The sequence below is a fragment of the Monodelphis domestica genome, chromosome 5, assembly GCF_027887165.1.
Source record: "Monodelphis domestica isolate mMonDom1 chromosome 5, mMonDom1.pri, whole genome shotgun sequence".
Lineage (NCBI taxonomy): Eukaryota > Metazoa > Chordata > Mammalia > Didelphimorphia > Didelphidae > Monodelphis > Monodelphis domestica.
This window is the reverse complement of record NC_077231.1, coordinates 303,540,392-303,562,739: the sequence shown is the minus strand read 5'-3', so window position 1 is coordinate 303,562,739 and position 22,348 is coordinate 303,540,392. Positions and strand designations below refer to the sequence as shown.

General features: G+C 42.6%; 1 protein-coding gene across 1 annotated transcript in view; it reads right to left on the bottom strand.

Annotated features, from left to right (window-relative positions):
• The window catches only part of TGFBR2 (transforming growth factor beta receptor 2), an 86,277-nt gene extending 77,365 nt beyond the window's left edge, over positions 1–8,912 (bottom strand). Inside the window, exon 1 of the mRNA XM_007505215.3 lies at positions 8,273–8,912. Coding sequence (XP_007505277.1) covers positions 8,273–8,366 — 94 coding nt within the window. The 5' untranslated portion in view covers positions 8,367–8,912. The remainder of the gene's footprint in view (positions 1–8,272) is intronic.
• Positions 8,913–22,348: the final 13,436 nt, after the last annotated feature.

The window sequence follows — 22,348 nt, the reverse complement described above, 5'->3', positions numbered from 1 at the left end:
ATTAGATCTACATGTGCTGGGCTTTAGAATCCTGGAATCACTAGAAGGAGCCTTAAGAAATCATTTGATTCAAGCCCCTTATTCCAGTGATAAGGAAACTAAAGCCCCCCAAATGAAGAGTGCATGCATGATGCGTGAGTGAGGTCCACTGGACTAGGCTGTCCATCGACCCTAAAGAGACTAGATTTGGAGTTGGTAGATCCCTGAGGGGACAATCTCATTTTACAGGAGAGGAAATTGAGGCACAGAGAGTTTAAATGACTTGCCCAGGGCCATACATTAAGTAAGATTTGAATTTAGGCTTTCCAGATTTCCTGATTCCAGTCTTCCATCCACTGGGCCACCTAGCTGCCTCCAACTTATTTATGCCCAGCTAGCATTGGCATGGGGTTAGAGTTGGTGAGAGTCTGTGCTTATCAGAAGTCCCAAGTATTGGATTATCAACCTGGTTCCACATCTGCAGAAATACCACACTGGCCCTCTGCTCTGTATCTAAGCATTTAATTCCAATGTTGTGACTCTCCACATAAGACAAATTTTGTCATAAATTGCACAAGCATCCTATGTATGTGCAGGGCAGAGGACTGAGATAGAGGGACCTGGGTTCCCATTGTAATTTTGCAATTTCTACCTGTATGACCTTGTCCAAGTCACCTGATTTCCCTGAGTCTCAGTTTCCTCCTCTATAAAATGAGGACCATGAGCTAGACAGCCTCTATGATTCCTTCCAGTTCTTATCTATGATTCTACGATGCTTTCTAGGTATCTGTGGGAAAAGTCACTTAAGCCTCAGCCTTCCTATTTGTAATATGAGGGGGATTGGTCCCTTCTGGGTCTAAATGGATGATGATCCCTGTGAGATCTTAGACAAGTTCTCTGGCCAACCTAAGCTTTAATTTCCTCCTCTTGAAATGAAGGGGATAGGGCAAGATCTCTAAGGTCCCTTGGACATAGGAATTCTGGGATTCTAAGAAGAAAAAATCCAGTTTCCTTCTCCTGTGTGCTTTTTGGACATTTACACATAGTGGACATTTCTCAGTTCTATGTTAAATCAAATTAGCTTTCCTGCTTGCCTGCTTGCATAATTGCTCACTATTTAGTTTTCAGCTCTTCATTTCTGAAACGTATTCTTTGTCAAGTTCACCTTGTGGGCGGGACTGCTGGACTCCAACATCTCTTACTGGATAATTTCTCAAACGTGTTGGTGAAAATTCTTAAAGGTCCCCTCTGAGGGTCTGAGGTCACCTGGTCCAATGCCCTCCCCCTTAAGATGAGGAAACAGAACAAATCAATCAACAAACATAGGAGCAGCCTGGAGCTGAGAAAACCTGGATTCAAATCTGACTTCAGATACCTTCTAGCTGTGTGGCTCTGGGCAAGTCACTTAACCCCTTTTACCTAGCCCTTAGAGATCTTCTGCCTATGAATTGATACTAGAACCAAAGTTAAGGGGTTTTGTTTGTTTGTTTGTTTGTTTTTTACATAATATAGGATCACAAAGCTGGGGATGGAAAAGCCCTTCCCAGTCTACTGATTTACTCCAAGAAATTGAGGTTGGGCAAGACTGAGTCTATTCTAAGGCCACACAAGGAATAAATAGCAAAAACAGAAGCAGGATTCAGATTCGGCTTGAAGATACATTATCTAGGATAGGATGACTGGGCTTTGCCCCAATGGGCTGAAGGCAGAAGTGAATTTCCAAGAGCACTTGGTTACCAAAAGAGATGTTTGTAAACTGCTTAGCATGATCAATGCCTGGCATACAGTAGGCACTTCCCTTTAGCCTTGAATAGTACCAGCCTTTATGTAGCCCTAGAAGACTTGCAGAGGGCATCCACTCTCTCAGGAGACCAGGTGCAGCCAGTTTATGATCATCCCCATTTTACAGAAAAGGAAACTTAAAAGAGATTAAGAGACTTGCTCAGGGTCCGAAGATAAATCTGGGCAAGTGCCAATTCAACTAAACAAAAAGTAAATAGAGCACCAACACAAAAGGGTGGGAAAGTGTAAAGAGAGATAGATAAGGGTGCGAATCCAGCTGGAGTCAAGAGAAAGTTAAAATCCTAAGGAGGACAACAGGGCAGCTGCCTGGCACAGTGGATGGAGCAGTAGGCCTGGATTTAGGAAGATTTCTTTTTGTGAGTTCGAATCTGACCATGGGCAAGTCATTTAACCCTATTTGCCTGGTTTCTTCAGGGTGAGCTAGAAAACAATCTTCCCATTTCAAGAGAACTTTAAGCTAATAGATACGGTGATTGTGAGACATTACCACAACCAAGTCTAGGGTAATTATCCAGATAGGCAGTTAGGTGGCCTGGTACGTTGGGCAGGGACTAATCAGGAAGATCTTAGCTCAGATTCTGCTCAAATTCTTATTGTGTGGCCCTAGGCAAAATCTCTTAACTCAGTTTCCTAATCTGTAAAAATGAGTTGGAGAAGGAAATAGCAAACCACTCCAGTACCTCAAGAAAACCCCAAATGGGATCACACAACACAAGGACCCCTACCTAGATATGGAGGGTCAGGACACGGAGTTTCAGAACAGTAAAGTCAACTATCAAGTGCCCCAGGGCACTGGAATGGCCAGCTCGGTGGCCTTGAGTGGTCTACAGAGAAGGAACTCCAACCCAGCTCTTTGGGGACACAAAAATGGAATCCAGCCAAGTAGCTGAGAAGTCTGATGGGGAGAGCCACAAAAGCCAGGGGGAGGAAGGGAAGGGTCAGGGCCAAGGGCTAGAGAGACCTTGAAGCTTCATCTCAGCTGGGGGGAGTTTCATTAATCACTGGAAGGATCACTGTCTGTGGAAGGGGCATAGAAATGGGGGGGTTTCCTTATACCCTTACTAGGTTCCTAATTTCATTTCTAACCGGCTCCCAATACTGATTCTCAGCATGGAGGGAGCAGGATTTTTCTCTCAAAAAAGTAGTCCTGGCGTCTACTTCTTCACCTCCCACTGACTTCTTAATTGACCTGGTATTCTGGCTCCTAACCCATCTCTCTAAGTGAAACTGGGCAAATGTAATTCCAAACAGGATCAGGAATGCTGAAATAGACCCAAACCAAATCACCTCATCCATCCATCTCTCTCCCTCTCTTCCCTTCTTTCTCCACCTTCCTATCTCTCCTTCTCCTCCCTCCCTCCTTTTTCCTCTCCTCTTTCCTTCCTCCTTTTCCCTCTCCTTTTCTCTGTCTCCCTCTCTACCCCCTCTCTTTTCCCTTCCCCTTCCCTCCTCCTCTTTTCCTCCCCACCCTGTCTTTCTCTTCTCCCCTCCCTCCCATCTTTCCTCACTTCCCTTCGTCAGATACTTCCTTTGGCTTTTGTGTCCCTCCCCTTCAACCTCTCAATCGAACTGCTCCCAAGTTCCTTGGCTGGATTCCATTCCCCCAAAATATGTACATATGTATCTACGTAAACATGTGTGTGTCTCCCTGACCTCTTTTCAGTCCAAAAGCATTTAAGTGCCTACTGTGTGCCAAGCCCTGGGCTAGCACAGAAGATACAAAGAAAGGCAAATTCCAGTTCTAGCGCTCAAGAAGCTTATGTTGTAATGGGGTAGACACTGACTATGTACAAACCAGCTAGAAACACAAGAAAGTGGAGATGCCCCAAAGTGCAGAGAGCACAGCTCTCTCTATACTGCCTTTTCCAATGACTTGCCCAGGGTTACCCAACTACAATGGGTCCTGGAAGGCCACCATTCCATCCTTTCATTGGTCCACACTGCCTGTCACCATAAGACCAAGGGAACTCCCTTGCCTCTCCTTTCTCTGAAACCCAGCTCTCTTCTCCTCTAAACTTTCTTATTTTTGTTAGTGGCTTCATCTCACCCTTCTAAGGCAACTAGTCTGCAAGGAGATAATGTTTATACTCTTAATACTTAATCCTCTGGGAAGGAACAGGGGAAGATTAGGTTGGGAGACAGACATAGTCCATGGGCATGAAAAAGAACAAAATTCGCATTAATAACATTAATATTATTAATCATTAATATCATATTACATTATATTATAATGTAATTATATTAATTATATAAAAATAAAACAATACATTAATTATTAATAATAATGATAACTAGCATTAATAAAGCACCTACTATGTGTCTAAGTACTTTCCACATATTATCTCATTTGATTCTCACAAAGGCCTTAGAAGGTAAGTATTATCATTAACCTCTGGGTGCAGGTAAGATGGACAAGTGACTTGCCCAAGATCACAGTCAGAGTGCCTGAGGCTAGCTTTGAGCTCTTCCAGATTCCCATTCCCAATACTCTGGCCAAACTGTTCTACTGGCCTCCTTTCCCACCAAGTTTTCCCTCACGTAACACTGCACAGTTAAAAAGAATGCCAGCAGGGAACATGAGTGCTATGATTTTGCTCCGAGTTCTAAATGTTCTTATTTTAAATGAATAATTAGCAAATTAAAGTAAGGAATATTTCAAAGCTCTCCACAACCAAGTTCCCTCTTAGAGGGCATAAAGAAAACTGATAGTGGGACATGTTTGAGCACTAGTCTGTCTTTATTTTCTTTTTTTTAAACCCTTACCTTCCATCTTGGAATCAGTACTGTGTATTGGCTCCAAGGCAGAAGAGTGGTAGGGGCTAGGCAATGGGTGTTAAGTGACTTGCCCAGGGTCACACAGCAGGGAAGTGTCTGAGGCCAGATTTGAACCTAGGACCTCCCATCTCTAGGCCTGGCTCTCCATCCACTGAGCTACCCAGCTGCCCCAGAGCACTAGTCTTTCTAAGCTCTACCACTGACCAAATAAACATACATGAAGAATGTTTTTAGAGACAGATACAACTCTCCATTCCAAAATCAAGGAAGGGGGGGGGGGGGGGAAGGAACCATCTTTTTCTAGCTTGTCCAAATATACAAATCACGAGTTATGAATCTGAAGGTATTTCAAAAACAGTTCAAGCTCTGTGGTCAACTGTTTAGGAAAGGCATAGCTACTAAAGGAAACTCAAAAAGAAATCCCTTTATGCAACTTGTTGTTAACAGCTAAATCTCTTACTAATCTCCAGGTCTCCTAATTCCCAGTTTTAGTATCCTATTTCCCCTGCTGGTATGTGAAACAATTCCACAACTCTCAGCTCAATCACCCTAAATTTAGCATGAAAGTTGCCCCTTTGCTAAGTTCCTACCAAGGAAAAAGAAGACAAAAACCAGTTTCTTCAGTTGATAGAGGAGACTGTATGTATATATAGAAACAGTTATATACAAACTACGTACAGAATAAATTGGAAATATTCAACTTGTGAGTCCTCCAAGTGGGAGGTACCAGTGGGAAAAGTGGCCCCACTTAATAACAAAAGTTGTTAGTGTTGGCTGCAGGCTGGTGGTTGTTGTTGGTGTTTTTTAGTTCCAAGAGTCAAAGCCTAAATGTTCATGTTGCAAAGCTCCACATAAAGGGAATTAAACAAATTAAATTTATAATCCTATTGCTTCAGATTCCCATTCTGATTTTTAAAATCAGTTCAGTAATAAAAGATAAAAGATGGCAAAGGATATTTCCCTCCTCCTCCTCCCAGCAAATCAACCATCTGGACTCCTTAATCCCTCACGTAAATTAGAACTGCAGCTTTCTGAAAATTAAAGAAAATAAACAAAATATCACTAAGATTTCACCTAGAGGAGACACTGAGCTTTCAAATTCACTTATTTAAAGTTTTTGCATCAAACTAAAAAGTCTTTGAGTCTTATCTTAATCCTGTAAACAATCTCAAATAGTTTATTTAGCATTTCAATTTCAGTCTCCAGCCTTTCTTCATCAACTGCTAACTTTCTATCATTTATTAAAAGGCACCTCAATGACCTTCACTTTCCTCGTTCATGAAAATAATGAAGCAGTAACTAAGTAACTCTCACCACTTACTAAGTCAGAGGAAAAGGATCCATTTGAACAAACCAGCAAAAGTTGCAAGAGCAGAATGCTGGCTTTTGCCAGAGCCCAGAATTGAGATGAACAAGAGGACTGATGATGTGTTTATGTTTCTTTAAATTAAAAAAAAAAAGTTCCCTTAAAATGTCACCTTTAACAGGAAAAATTTTCATCTCAGATATTCTGATTGGCAAATAGTCCATAGCTGGTCCCAGTTCTCTAGGCAATTGTGCTTCAAACAGTGCAAGTAACAAAGGTACAAGGACCCTCGATGTCTTTGCATAAAGTTCCTGTTTAGTAAATGAATTTCCATTGCTGTTGTTCAGTGTCCGACTTTTTTAGAACCTATGTGGGGTTTTCTTGGTAAACATACTGGTTTGCCATTTCCTTCTTCAGCTCCTTTTACCAATGAGAAAATAGAGGCAAAGGGGTTAAATGACTTGCCCAGGGTCACACAGGTGGTGTCTAAGGCCAGTCTTGAACTCAGGAAGAGGAGTCTTTCTGACTCTCTATCTACTGTTCACCTTCCACTGGATGCATAAAATAATGGAACTTCAAGACCATGGAAGAGCCCTGAGAACCCTAGCAAGAATTAGTGACTTACTCAGGATGTGAGATTTGAACCAGGAGGCCCAGTGAGCTCTTTTCTGAACTCTTTCCACTGCATCCACACCAACCTCCTAGAAGTTGATGTGTGATTTCATTAAAGTTGAGGAATTATTTTCTATGAGAAATTCCCTTTACCTCTGCAGGTTGGCATCTCATTTGTAACTTGTACAACTAAAGGAGCTCCTAAGGGCAGGAGCTTGGTATCTTTGTATGCCTAACACTCAAAGTGGCTGGCACATAATAAATGCTTTAAACATGCTTCTTGACTGATTTATTGGATATTGAGGTTAAGTGACTAGTCCAAAGTCACACAGTCAGTATGTGTTTTGAAGTAGAACTTGAATTCAGGGCCTGAAACTTTGCCAGTTTTATTACAGATGAGGAAATAAAGAGCCCAAGGTCTCCTGCCCTTTGAGACAATTTACTATAATGGGCTTGACAAAAAAACAAAACTGAGAGATCCTGCAATATCCAAAGGCTGGTGGAAAGCCAGTAAAGAACCCTCAGCTGTGCAGGTCTATTGGGGGCGGAGCTTCTCCTCCTGGGGCCTCCCTAATTCTTCAACCACACGGGAATGAACACACCTTTCAATGGCATCAGTAACTTTCAAGTTCTAGGTTTAGCAAACTACAGAATTTATTAAGTGCCTCCTCTGTGTCAAGAAGGGAAAGGGAGCTCCCTAGGCCCCCCCAAAGGCACAGCCACCTAGGCTAGGAAGGAACCTGGAAACAATCCTTCTCTCCAGGATTGGATGAGATTCAGGGGTCCCCTTCCACCCCCCAAAGCAGCAAAGAGAACCAGATCATTTCCAGAAATGAAAGGCAGAGTTAGGAAACTGGGGCGCAGAGACAAAAAGTGCCTCACTTAGCCCCAGGGTCTTCCCCAACAAGCTTCTCCTACAGCTTCCCTCCAGGCAGGATTGCTGTGGTGTCCCCATTAGAATGGGCCCTCGGAGAGGCCAGGAGCTGTGCGGACTAAACTCTAGGCAAAGAAGCAAGCAATGACACAGCCCAGCCCTCAAAGAGCTCCCTCCCATCCTAAGGCCCACCAGGGTGGGGAGAGGAAAGAGACAATGTGCAAACAATCGCACCCACCAGATTCATAAAAACAGTAATATTGGGCACTGGGGGATACACTATCTCTGGCCCAGTCTGGGCCTTCCGTGTTCACTGCCTCTCTCCTTGGAGGGGGGCTCCCTGAGGGCAGGGCCCGGGTTATTTTTTGTTTTGGCTTCTCTTTGCATTCCCAGCTCTTAGCTCCGTGTCTGGCATATAGTAGGCGCTTAATAAATGCTTGTTGAACTTCCTAGCTGGCAATTGCCTTAACCCCCACTGCCTGGCCCTGACAGCTCTTCTGCCTTCGAACCGACACACAATATCGATTCTAAGACACAGGATACAGGTTTAAAAAGTAAAGGAAAATAAATGATGTTGTTGACTGACATAGTAAAAGCTTCAGAAATGCTTAATGTGATTGGAAAGCAGGAGGGAGCAGGATTCGACATCTGCGGGGGAGTCGCGATCAGAGAGCTCCAGGTGGGTCCTGCCGTCAGGCAGGAGAGCCTAGAACAGGGCTGCAGCACTCAGGCCCCGCGGCGGACCCTGCACAAACTTCCACACAAACTTCCCTCCGAGAAGCTAGATTCTCAAAGCCTCTCTCGGCTGGCCCACCTTGGCCCCAGGGAAGACTCCCCCACTTTCCGCTCCAACGCAAGCTCCGACTGTCAAGCACTTCCCCCCACCTAGTCGGGCACCTTTCCGGGACCCCCACCGGACTTACCGATCTTCTGGACGTGGGGAGGGATGGTGCTGGCATTGCGCGTCCACAGGAAGAGGAGCAGTAGCCCCGGGCTCCACAGGAGAGCCCGACTCATGGCCCAGCCTGCTCGGTCTCCGCATAGAGCGGGGCAGCAGCCGGGGCTGGCGAGGAGGAGGACGAGGAAGAAGAAGAAGACGGGTGGAGGAGGGGGAGCCCAAGGGACCGGCCGGGCCGCCTCTGGCTCTGGCTCTGGCTCTGCCCCGCTCGGCCCCGGGCGCGCGCGCTCCCGCTCTCCCAGCCCGGGCAGATGTGCAGGCCAGATGTGGCGTTCGGGCGGCTGGCGGAGCTAGGGGCCCCCAAGCTGGCTGTGGGGCTCGGCTCTGCCCGCGTGTGTGTGTGTAGGAGTGAGTGTGTGCGAGAGTGAGTGTGTGGCTGTGTGCGTGCGTGTGACTCACTCAACTTCTCTACTCGGGCCGGCCTGGAGGGGAAACAGGAAATCTTCGCAAACAGCTGGGCAGGACCTCGCTCGCTCGCGCTCTCTCTCTCTCTCTCTCTCTCTCTCTCCCCCTGCCGCTGCGCTCGCTCTCTTGCTGGCTCCCAGCAGCTCCTCCTCGCTCTCCTCTGCTTTTAGCCCTCGCCTGCCTGGGCGTCAATCCCTCCACGCCCACTGGGCTCCCGGCCTGCCCACTCTAACTTCCCGGACTTCCAAGCGCTTAGCCCGAGGGGGTCACCGGGAACCCGGCCGAGCTTAGATCCCCCGAAGAGAACCTCAGCAGCGCCCCTCCCCCATCTTCCCCGGGAGCTCCTCAGCCTTCTGCTCTAGAAGTCGGGCTCTTTTTCTCTGGCCCGGTGGACATCAGGAACCTTGGTTTCCTTGGGCAGCGCTAAGACTCTGTGCATGTCAAAACCCGAGGCGGACGCGGGGCCCAAACCCCAGCCTAGAACTGGCCCAGATCCCCCAATTTCCCTCATTTTGCAAATGTGGAAACAGAGGGGAGAGCAGGAGAGGGGCAGGGTTCGAGTTCTGCAGGAGGCGCTCAGGGTCTCCCTGGCATTAATGGCAAAGACAAAACTCCCATGTATGTTCCTGCCCCCGATTCCATAGTGCCAGCTCAGTGCCTGGCACATAGTAGGTGCTTCATAATAAATAAATAAAAATCACAGTAAGTTCTTTAGGTGTCAAAGACAGATCTAAGTTCCATCAAGTAACTTAGGAAACCTGTGTTCTATGAAAAGCCTTTCCTGATCCCCCAAGCAGCTAGTGCCCCTCACAGCTATTTTCCATTTATCATGTATGTTCCTATATGTATACAGTTAAACACAATAAATGTGCATACACAATATATGACATCTGTATGTGTACACACACATCTTCCAAGGATAGAATTAATATCCCTCAAGGACAATGATGGTTCCATTCTTGTCTCTGCATAGCCCGTGCCTAGAACATAACAGCTGCTTAATAATTGCTTCTCCCTTAATAATGGAATACTTGTCACCTGATTCTCAAGGAACGTTATTATCTGTGAGAAAGGTCCACATCCTCTCTGATGCTGTTGGAGTTGGAGGTCAGGAAAACCTGAGTTCAAATTGCGCAGGACAGAACAGAGTGTGCTATTCTCAGAATGAGCATTCAGCTGATAAAAGCTAGTTCGTTAGCTTTTTGTTGGTTGAAGACTCTGGGACAGGCTTGGGAGGGAGAGTGATGAAGGACAGAAGGAGCAATTTCCCTTGCCTCTCCTGTGTTGGGTTGGAAGCTCAGGCATTTTCATTTGTAGTCCCTAGAAGTTCAATGACTGGCACAAGGTCACAAGAATAGCATGTGTCAAAGGTAGGATTTTAATCTATACACTCTGTCTCCAAGTCTGGAACTTCGGAGCCTTTTCCTTGAACTCTGAGTCTCTCTCCCAATGGAGAATGTTGAAATGCCAAGAAGATCCCAAATAGGGTCACACAACTGAAATGACTGAACGTAGATGGGAAGGAAAGAGACTGTGACTGTTCTGTAGAAAAAGTAGAGCAGAATCTTAAACTCTTCTCGAATCTGGAGCCCAGAGTTGGCACTTCAAAGCATCGTGGTAGCCCTTTCCCTAAAATTTCCAGCTGAGAGGGACCCTCTAGATCATTTCATCCAACATCCTCATTTAGTGCTGAGAGCACTGAGGCCCTGAGAAGTCGGTGGAGCGATTTACTCTAGTCACCCAGGTAACAAGGGGCTCCTGAATCCAACCTTCCAGCTCTTTTCACAAAACCATGTTGTTGTTTTTAAATTAAACTTGGAAATAACCAGGAAATCGCTGTTGCACATATTTTTCTTTTTATTTTAAAACTTTAATGTCCATTTTGGGATCAATATTAAGTACTGGTTCCAAGGTGAAAAAAGAGATAAGGGCTAGGCAATGGGGGTTAAGTAACTTATCCAGAGTCAGATAGCTACATTTGAACCCAGGACCCCCATCTCTAGGCCTGGCTCTCAATCCACTGAGCCACCTAGCTGCCCCTCCATATATTTGACTTTCAGGCCATCTTTCCCCAACAGTAGAATGACTGAGCTATTGATGTAAGAATCATCGTTCTATAGAGTCAGACATTCAACTTATGATTGAAGAGATCAAATTCCACATCAAATTAGAAGAAAGGCTAAAAATGAGAAGATAGTGGGTGTCATTAACTTGACCCATAGAAGTAAGCTGTTTTCACCAGAAAGGGAAACTGGATAAAGGAACAGACATCAACAGAGATTATGGCTATTTTTTTCTTAGGATGTTTAACAGATGTAGACCAACAGTCAAAATAGACCAAAGGTGGCACAGTGTATAGAGAGTTGGGCCTGGACTCAAGAAGACATCTTTTCTAAGTTTTAGATGACCTTTAAGGGCCCTTCTGGTTCTAAATCTCTGATGCTATGATCTTTCCTAGAAACCCATTAAATTAGGGGTGACTTTAGGAGTGACTAGATAGCTTAGCTTGGATTGAGAGGCAGACCCAGAGATTCTGAGTTCAAATCTGACTTCAGACACTTCTTAGTTATGCGACCCTGGGCAAGTCACTTAACCCCTATTGCCTAGCCCTTACCACTCTTCTGCCTTGCCTCCTAGGATGAGAGAGAGAGAGAGTCCCAGACAAGATGTTATAGGAGAAAGATGTCTTCATTCAAGTCTTAATGGAAGAAGTATTCTCTAGAAATGAATGAATGAGTGAACATTTGCCATAATGGGTGGAAGGATGTAGCCAGCAGTCAGGAAGACCTGAGTTTTAATCCCACCCCAGAAATTAACTAGCTCTGTGACTCTGAAGCCAATTAACTTCTCTCATCAGATTCCTCCTGGGCAAAATGACAATAATCCATGACACCTGCCTGATGGGGTTATTTTGAGAATCAAGGGAGATAAAAGATGTCAAAGCTTCTATGTCAATATTAGCTATTGTAATTATTAAATGTGTACTCTATATAAAGCACTGTGCTAAGTACCAAGTTTACACATGCCCATTTTCAAGAAACTCACAATCTAAAGGAGAATACAATGAATATATGTGGGTTCCAGACAAATGGAAGGGGAGGAGACATTGACTGTGAAGTCAGAGCAGATGGATAGATTTAAAGGAGGAATGGAGGATTGTTGTAAGCCTCTGGAGGGGGAAGGGAGAGGGAAAAGGCAAACACTTTGTAGCTACCCCTTTAAGGTGAACCCATTTTGACAAGGGCCTGAGGTGGCATAGAGGAGATTATGCCCTCAGTTCTGGGTGGGGAATGTTTGTCTTTCTCTTAAGAAGAGAAATTCAGATTGACTGAGAGTAAATATCCTTTTGTAAAAATTCATTTACATTACTTGGTTACATGATCCTAGAATTCTAATCACTGAAGAGTATCAATAATATAAAGGAAATATTAACTATAATTGGTGATTGATGTTGGTGAGAACACGTCAGAATGGGGGCTTGAGTCAATACTCCTATTACCTTTGCAGTACCCCTAGGGATTAGGAATCCAAAGAGAAGATGTAGTCTTGTCCTGGGGGACCCAACTCATCAATGGGTGGGGGACTTGGTTGACCCAAGTCAACTCTCAGAACTATATAAGCAAAGCTAAATGAATAAAAATGCCAATTATTCAGATTGTGGCATATAGTTGATTGTTCCCCTGTGTCTGACTCTACATGACTCTATCAACTTTTGTCTGTTGTTTTTTTGGCAATAATAATGGAGTGGTTTGCCATTTTCTTCTCCAACATGTCCCCATTTTACAGATGATCAATTGAGGCAAATTAGGGATTATTTGGATTACACAGGTAGCAAGTGTCTTTATATTCCTCCCTCCAAGTCTGCTATTCTATTCACTTAGCCTACCTTGCTATATATGATTAGACAGTCCATTATGAATATGTATCTGGAAAACTAGAGTTGGAGGATAACTTGGGCCCAGAACAGAATAAATAGGAAGGAGAAAGTTGGGTACATTGCATTTCGGAAGTTGTGCAGGGCTTGCTTTTAATAATCCCAGCTGTTCCCTGGTACCATGACTCACTTCTTTAACACAAAGTGTTTTCTTGTCCATGCCATTTGCTTGAAAATCTTGGAATAATAATAATTTTCAAGGAAACAAAGTTTGTGGAAGACTCATGGGGCAATGAAAAGATTTCATTTATTTATTGAAGGCACTTAGAACTTCTTCATGAGCCCCCATCCCCAAAGAGTGTTTGAGGGAAAGAGGAATTCACTGGAAGGTGAAAAAGCCACCCTAATAGCCATTCCAAGTTGAGTTTTCTCCTGGAGAGAGAGAGGGAATTGTCAACATGGAAATCTAGAGATCCCCAGTTTATTTAGTTTGAGTGTAGAAACCCCAGGTTTTGACCTTGTCACAGGAGAGGTTTCCCCCTGAGGGAAGGTCCCTCTTCACCAGACAGTGAACTTCCTGGTAGTCTGGGTGGGAACAGCTAATCCCATCCAATATTAAACATCCCTTTTGTCCCAATGGTTTATTCCCCCTAGGCTAAGGTCCATGACCAAGGTGACCCAGCCCTAGACTGAGTCTTTCCCTTTTGTGTCCATTGTAGGGCATCAGCCCCTCACTATTATTCCTGTCTGGAACTCCTCATTTTCCTTTCTTACCATTGTAAAGTCAATCAACTGTCCCTCTAATCCTAAAGCCCCCAGGTCACCTAGAGTGGTATATAGGTTCCCCAAGTTCTTTTGTTCCTCAGAGCCCATCCTGAGTCGGTGGCACTCCCAGGGGCTGGTGACCAGAGCGTCTTGACTCCGGTGCAGTCTTGGAAAGCAGCTCTGTTGTCGTAGTAGCAGCGCTAACCCCTTTTCCCTTGATTAAAGAGTGATTTTGACTATTTAATAGTTCTGTGTTTTTTTCTAGTTGACAGAATCTAATGGGTTATTTGAGTTTTTTCTGTGTTTAGGTAGCTATCGATAAGACACAGTGAGTCTTTCTCATCCTTTGTATTTTCTCTTGGGCAAAATAAAGTTATCTAATCCCTAAACTATGGGTGCTACCCTGAGTGCTTGCCCAGGAGCTGATGATGCCATTTTCTCTTCATTTGTGTTCAGTAAGGAAGCAGCCAGTAGAAAGAGAGAAAGATAAATTTGAAGGAAGAGAGAAATAAGTTATACATAACTATTTTGGAAAAATTTCCTACAGCAATTCCAGATAGGGACAAGTAGCCAGGATGAGATGATGATTCTCCTGGGGTCTAGGATTGGACCCTTCTTATGTCCTGGAGGACTCTGGTCACAGATAAAATCTTTCCTTATGGAAATTGTTTTACTACTCCAAAAGGAAGAGAAATGGAAAGAAAAGGCAGAATTCAGCTTTGAGCCTTTAGACAAGTCCACGCCAAACCACCAGGAAATTTTGGCTTACTTCACTCCCACCTTTTATATGCAAACTGTTTTCCAAGATCTCTAGTCAATGAGGTTGAGAAAGAAGACTGCTGCCATGGGGGGAAATTGCCAAAGGTTATTAATGATTAATAGGCTAGGTCATCAAAAAGGCATTCCATCAAAGGTATTTCAAAGGATCTACCCCCATCTTCAAGTTGACCAAGTTGACAATAGCCTCATTAACTCTGTTTAAAACTGACTTAAGGCACTCTTATCTACCAAAAATAATAAAAAGAGAATGATTGCTTTTTGCAATCATTCTTCACTGGCTTGCAGGGCAGGCAAAGTTCTTTAGAATACTAGGGGAAGTGCCAAGTTCCAGAGGTTCAGCTGGAAAACTTATCTCCTGCAGGCTGGCCATTTTTAAAGCTACTTCAGGGATGGACTAGATAGGAATAAAGATGTGACCTGTGATGTTATTGGTAGAGGGAACTCCATACTTAGGAATTTCCCTCTACTAATGGAGGCTGGCCATTTTCAGTAACTTTTAATATGAATTCCTAATCATACAGTATTGAGAAACTGAGTGTTGTCCTAGGGTCACACTGACAATGTGTATTAAAGGTCAACCTTGTACCTCAGCCTTCCTGAGTCCAACATTAACTCTGATCATCAGAGATATTATTCCTAAACTTTATGTTTTCCTTTCAACTACTTGCCATTTGCTTTATACACACCTTTAATTTCTCACCCTCATTCTCTCCCTTTGCCTTCTTCCATCCCTTCTTTGTCTCTCTCTCTCTTTCTGTCTCCATCTCTCTTTCTCTGTCTCTGTTTCTCCCATACTCCTTAAAGGAACCCTGTAATGATTCAAACCAGTGATGGTGAACCCATGGCAAGGGTGCCAAAGAGGGCACACAGAGTGGTCTCTTGGGTATGCATGTACACCATAGTCCCCTGCCAGAGTTTGTTACTAGAAAGGCGGAGGGACTTGGGCAGAGCTGCTCCTATCAACCTCTTCCCTGTGCCTGATGATGGTTTTTTTTCCCCCACATCACCCACCCCTCTGCCCAGCAGCCCAATGGGAGCATTTTCTCCCTCCCTTGTGGAGGGTAAAGGAAGGGGGTGCATGTGGCATTTGGGGTAGGGGCACAGCATGGCACATGGTCTCTAAAAAGTTGGTCATCCTTGATCTAGACCATTCCATCAAACTGATTTTAAAATCCCTTCTCCAACTGCCCCCAGACAAGTGGTCATCTAACCGTTACTCTGAGATCTCCAGTCAGCAGGAAGTCTTGCCTCCTGGGCAGCCCACTCCACTTTGGCAGAACTCTTTGGAAAGAGCCCGTATATGGTTTCAAGTTCATGTTGCACCAGCCTTATACAAGTCAATATTTGATTTAATAGAATAAACTAGAAGTTGTGAGTCTGCTCTCGATCCTTGCTGGAAATGAGCTTTTCAGTCTTTGTTGTTTTCCTAGTAGTAATTGCCCAAGAAGATGTAGACTGGATGTGAGGAACTTCCTGGTAGGAAGAATAGAATGAACTACCTCCTGGGTAAGTAGGTCCCCTCTCCCTAGGGAGAATCAAAGGGCACCTGTTGGGACTCTGTTAGTGGGAATTCATGGCAAAGTCTGAGCTGGACCGCTTGGTCCTTGAGGTCCCTTAAACCCTGAAATAATTGGAATTCTGTGATTCCTCCAATAGAAAGAAAATCTATGAGAAAAGAATTACGTATAGAAGAACCTTGTTTTATGGAACAAGGTCCTTTGTGTAAGTTGGAAATCAAGCATAAAAGTGAACTCCGCTATTTAATAAGTATTTCTTATACGAATAGACCTAGGTACTACACAACTTTTCTCAGGCTTATTTAAACTATTAGTATCACTACTCCTATACTAGGGATCATTATTACTATAATTTTTAAAAATCCTTATCTTCTATCTTAGAATCAATACTATCTATTGGTACAAAAGCAGTAGAGCAATAAGGGTTAGGCAATGGGGGTTAAGTGACTTGCCCAGGGTCACACAGCTAGGAAGTGTTTGAGGCCAAACTTGAACCCAGGACTTCTAATCTCCAGTCTGACTCTCAATCCACTGAACTACCTAGTTCCCCTAAAGTCATGATTGTAATAATTAAAATAGTGGAAGACATAAATTGTGGCAGATAAAAGAGTGGTTGGCTTAAATTGTGACCACAGAAAATATGGTCAGCTTTGGCCAGCTCCATCTTCAGAGAGAGTTCTTCTGAGCCACCTTCAAGGCAGCTTTTCCTCTCCTTTTAAAGGGAATTTTCTCTAGACGTTTTCCAAAGGACAGACCATTCTTAATTCACACCTAAGAAGGCTAAACTTTTGAGTAATTCACACCTGAGAAAACTTCTGAGTAAGTTCTCACCTCTTTGCTCCTTGTAAATTCACAAGTTGCCTGACCTTTATAGGTACTTAGCACCATTTTGTATTAGATCTAAAAATAGGCACAGCTTAAGAACTTTTGCCTTACTATAAGTATGGGTTTAAGTATTTTTTCATTGTTCAGCAAGGAGTTTCTTCCCCTAAAGCAGGCTTAAGTAGGGGTGGAGTAGAGATCTCACATTCCTGATCTAAGTTCCTTCATTGTTTAAAATGGGGAATGGTCTTAACCAAATCTTATGAAGTAGGGTCTGAGAATTTTTAAGGTTCACAATCCCCCCTGATGATCATTGGGAGACTAGTCTCCCCATTGATCATTTAACATAATCATCTTGTAGTCCTAAATGCACTTCTAACTACAGATATATACAATATTCAATTTTCTAAGAGGAAATTAGAATAGTGAGGGAGGAATAGAAAAGAAAAAAAAAGCAAAACCAATGTTTTGCTAGGCACATTGACAGAAAGCCAAATTAGAGGTAGTACCTTTTGGCATAAATGTGTACATTTACAATAAATGTTCAATCAAAGTTCAGTTCAATCAACCATATCCAAAGTTCATTCTTGATCTTCTTGATGAAGTGTAAGTTTTCTGCATCTTTCTGCAACAATTCATTCTCTGGATTTAGGAGTTATCAAGCTTCTTCCTTGAAGATCTTTTCTCGAACAAAAATAAAAAATCTTGAATTTTTATAAAAATACAATCTTAAACAAAAAACCAAAAATCTTGGATTTTAAATTAAAATAAATGATTAATGACTAAATAGTGTTAATGAAACAATGAGAAGCACTGCTTTGATGAGGACAGGTTACCAGAAAGCTTTGGACAAAGATGGATGCTGGAGTTAATATTTGACGCAAAACAATGTAATGACTCATGATAACTAAGAATCAGCATAAGATAAACTGCCATAAAACTTTATGCCACTTGGGAAAATAGCACAGATTTATCACATGATAAAATTTTTTAAATTTTAAAATATTATTCTGCCTTTTTTTTTATTGCCAATCATGCATACTTAAATTCGCTTGTGTTGAGTTCAGTTAAATTGTGGCCCAACTGTAGACCTGGTCATAAAGGAATATTGATAGCATGTTGGAAAAGGCTGGCCTGGTAGTCTGGAGAGTTGGGTTCTAATCTTAGTTTGATCATTATTTGGATATGTAGCCTTGTGATAATGGCAACCTTTGGATACCATTTTTCTTATTTTATTTTCTTGTTTGTTGTTATATATCTATATCTATATCTATATCTATATCTATATCTATATCTATATCTGGGACAGGGGGACTAGCAAACATGAAGCTAGGTGTCATAGTGCTTATCTCCAGTTAGGCTTATTCTTACAGAGTCAGGCAAGTTCCATCTCACACTGAGGGCTTTGGAGTACCTGGAGGGTTTCAGGGATAGCTTTCTTCTAATGCCATCAACTTAAGCCCTCATCAATTATAGTCTCTTCATCATTAGGGGTTGGTGACTAGGTATCCATTCCATTTAGTTTTTTAATATCAGGTGGTTTTACAAAGGAATATTTCCCCTGAAGATACAGAAAGAACAAACTACAAACATTTACTGAGATATCTTGATGGTGTACTTTCCCTACGCTACATCAGTCGTAAGGAGAATAGGCACAGTTCCTCCATAGCATTAGTCCCACCAAGTTCGTGTCCAAAGACAGTATTGCTACCTGTTAAGTCCTTAACTCAGCTACCATTGGGTTGGGGGTCCCAAAGTGTTACTTCTTGTTCTTAGAGCATTCAAAGATAGGCTGGCTGCATATTTAAATGGTGGAACCCCAAGATGTTGAGGTACCTTTCAGACTTTCTGAACTCATGAAGTTATGGGCAATTATCATTATAGCAAAAGAGTCATCAAATTTCCCAGAGAGTATTGAGGGGGAAAGGAAGTATCCAATTGACTGAGGAGGTATTCCAAAAGGTCCATCAACTTTGAAGAGTCTCCTCTTCTTTACTATACAATAGATAGCAGATTGGAATCAGCTACCGAATGTTTGACCTAGAGATATGATCCCTTGGCAAGTACCCAAAGGCACCATATATAGCAAATATTTATAGCAACACTTTTTGTGGCATCAAAGAATTGGAAACAAAATAGGTGCCCATTATCTGAGGAATGGCTAGACAGGCTGTGGCACATGAATATAATGGAATGTGAATAAAGTGATGAAAAAGAAAATTTCAGAGAAGCATTGGAAGATTTCCATGAACTGAAACAGAAGGAAATAAGTGAAACCAGGAAGACAATATGTACAATGACCACAGCAATACAAAGAGGATGAATGATAAATTGGAACTGGGCACTGTTTAATTATGAAGACCAATTTTGGCCACCTAGGTGTCTTATCTTCTAACCCAGAAAAGAAAATGGAAGAAAAGAACCTCTTTCCTTTCATTACAGAGATGGGGAATTATGGCAATGGAATATTGCCAGACATGGCTAGTATTTTGGTTGGTTTTCTTGAATTGCTTTTCCCTCTCTCCGTTTTTCTTCTTATAGCTTTCTTTTAAAAAAGACAAAAAACCCTTACCTTCCATTTTAGAATCAATATGGTGTACTACTTATAAGGTAAGGGCTAGGTAATGGGGGTTAAGTGACTTGCCCAATGTCACACAGCTAGGAATTGTCTGAAGCCAAATTGGAACCTAGGACTTCCCCATCTCCAGGCCTGGCTCTCAATCCACTGAGTCAGCTAGCTTCCACCCTCACCCCCCTTTATAGGTTTCTAACAAGGCAGGACTCAATGGATAGTGGGACAAAGGAAGGTATATCCAAGAACAATTTAATAATAACATTTGTCAATGAAAATAAAATTTTTAAAAGAAATGTTTAAGCTTTCAAAAGTAGGTGATGCACTATATAAACACTTACTCTGATTGTCACTAGCAATAATAGCAGCATGGTGAAATGGATGAACCATCCAACTTGGAGTACTAGATCTGAGTCCTCCCTCTCTTGGTTACTTGCTCTGTGTGTCATTCTGGAAGTAACACTTCAACTTGGGGACAATAATATTTACTTCAGTGGACTGTTAGGGGTCTCCAAAGAGAGACTGTTTACTACGAGCTTCGAAAACAATAAAACACAATATTTTCATCAGCTATTATTGTTAACAACCTATGGGATAGGAGTGGACAGTTAGATGGTGAAGTGGATGGATCTATGGGTCTGGAGTCAGAAAGACATGAGTTCAAATCCAGCCTTGGGCATTTACTTCTGTGTGACCCTGGGCAAGTCACTTAGCTCTGTTTGCTTAAGTTTCCCCACATGTAAAATGGGCTTGTAAACCTCAAAATTTCTTAGACTTATAAATGTTGGAAAATTTCACCATTGGGAAATTTCATACTTGAAAAATTTCCTATTGATAGTGGGTCTTGGCTATTGGAATGTGAACCCCATTGGCATGAGAGTTTCCTCCTCCTCCCTTCTTAAGATTACTTTAGGACAGAAACCTTTTGCTGAACAATGGAAAGGACTTTGACCTATGCTTAAGCATAGAACAGGAATTTCTTTGAGTCATGATTGATTTTAGAATTGATACAATGGAGATACTTGGAATCAATCTCCACCCTACTCAGTCCTAACAGGATTGAGGAAGGGCTGCAGCATAGATCAAAATTTAATTATTCCAATCTCTACCCTACTCAGGTTAACAGGATTTAGGAAGGGCTGTAGCAAAGGATCAAAGATTTAATTATTTGAAAATATGACCTTCAACAGACATGTGCAAAGCCAGAGACCCCTGGGCGGTCCTGGGTTAAGCTAGAGCCTCCATTGGCACAGGGAAATTGATGGACAGTGATTGGTAGATGTGAGAACTGAGGGGAGGGAACTTGGATGGTTTCCTTAAAGAGAGAGGGGTCTGAAGACTCGTGAGGGTGGTTGAGGAGTTTGTCGGAGTGGTTGGAGTGTGCTCTGAGAAGCTTGCTCTGAAGGAAGCTGAAGGTGGGGGCCTTTGAAACGGTTTCTCCATTTTGGTCATGTGAGTAATAGGGACTGATCTCTTTTCTTTGCCCCAGCTATCTAAGGGCTTGGGCCTTTTGGCCCAGCCTAAACAGAAGGGGTATTTAAGCCCTATTCCCTTCTCTCCCCTTTCTCTCTCTCCCTCTCTCTCTACCTCTAATTCCTTTCTTCCTCCTGTCTGTAATTAAACTCTAAAAAAAGCTGTGCTGACTTGAGTTTTCATTTAGGAATTACATAGCTGAATTCCTTGGCGACCTTAAATTAATATATATCAGTCTTTTAAAGTGATTTCCTTGTCACAGGCTAGAGAAGGAAATGGCATACTACTCCAATATCTTTGTCAAGAAAACCCCAAATGGGGTCACAAAGACAGAAATGACTCAACAATAACAATGACAACAAAAATGGAATAGGTAGTATAAGTGTAATTATATCTATTTTATAGAAGAGGAAACTGAGGTTTGTACAAGGTCGCACAAGAGCCCTTCCAATTCCCTTTTTATGGTTCAAACTAATTTCTTTTGACTCTCTATCATTAAGTACTATCACATCCTTTCCTCCAGTATGGTTTTTTCAAATATATAAAATTATTTTTAATTTTGATACCATGTAGTTATGACAAGGTCCGGTGAAGGTGGCGGCAGGAACAAACAAAACCATGGAAAGTAACAGATCATCTGACAGAAAGCATGCAGCAGAATTCCCTTAGAAGTAGTTACTTCATTGCTACCTGCAGAGAAAATATCAACTCCACACTGTGGTCAATCATTCTAATGATCAGAGCAAGTCTCATTAGGCAAGTCTCACTTCCTAGGACTGATGGTCCCACTAAGTCACAAAGTACCCTTTCTCTTCATCACTCAAAAGCTCTCTGGAGTAGACGAGTGAGCAAGGAGACTTGCTGAGGTTATCTTCTCTTCCTTCTATACATTTAAAATTAAATGTAGTGATCACTCTAGTGCAAACATCAATGGTATAGAAATGGGTCTTGATCAATGACACATGTAAAACCCAGAAGAATTGTGTGTCAACCATGGGAGGGAAGCGGGAGGGGAGGGAAAGAACATGAATCTTGTAACCATGGAAAAATATTTAAAATTAATTAATTGAATAAAATTCAAAAAATAATACATGTAAAACCTAGTGGAATTGCTCATTGGCTATGGGAGCGGGGGATAGAGGAAGGGAGGGAAAGAACCTGAATCATGGAACCATGGAAATATATTCTAAATTCATTAATTAAATAACATTTAAAAAAATAAATTTAGAATTTAAATTTAGAACTGAGTTGAAAGCAGTTGAAAACTCATTACTAAAGCCTGCTCACCCAGGGTCTTTGCCTGGAGAGTGGAAGGCTCTGGGGCTCCCTCCTCTCACTCACTGGGCCATCTTTTTTATTTTTATTGTTATTGTTATTTTTTTTTTTGCCAATTACATGTAATAGCAAATTTCCACATATGTTTTCGGGAGTTCTATGATCCAAATTGTCTCCCTCCCTCTTTCCCCTTCCCTCCCAGAGCTGGCAAGATCTCCAATCTGGGTTATGCAGGTATTATCAGGTAAACCATATTTCTCAATGGCCATATTATTGAATTTTTTTGTGGTCTTTGTTCTCACCTCCTATCTTCAACAATTTAACTCAGTAAACATCAATTAGGTCCCAGTTATGTGCCAGGCACAAGAATATGAAGAGCAAAAGGGGAAGAAGACCCCTGCTCTGAAGGGGAGACAGTATGCAAGCAAATAAATAAATACAACTGGGGGGAGGCTGGGTGGCTCAGTGGATTGAGAACCAGGCCTAGAGATGGGAGGTCCTGGGTTCAAATCTGGCCTCAGATACTTCCCAGCTGTGTGATCCTGGGCAAGTCACTTT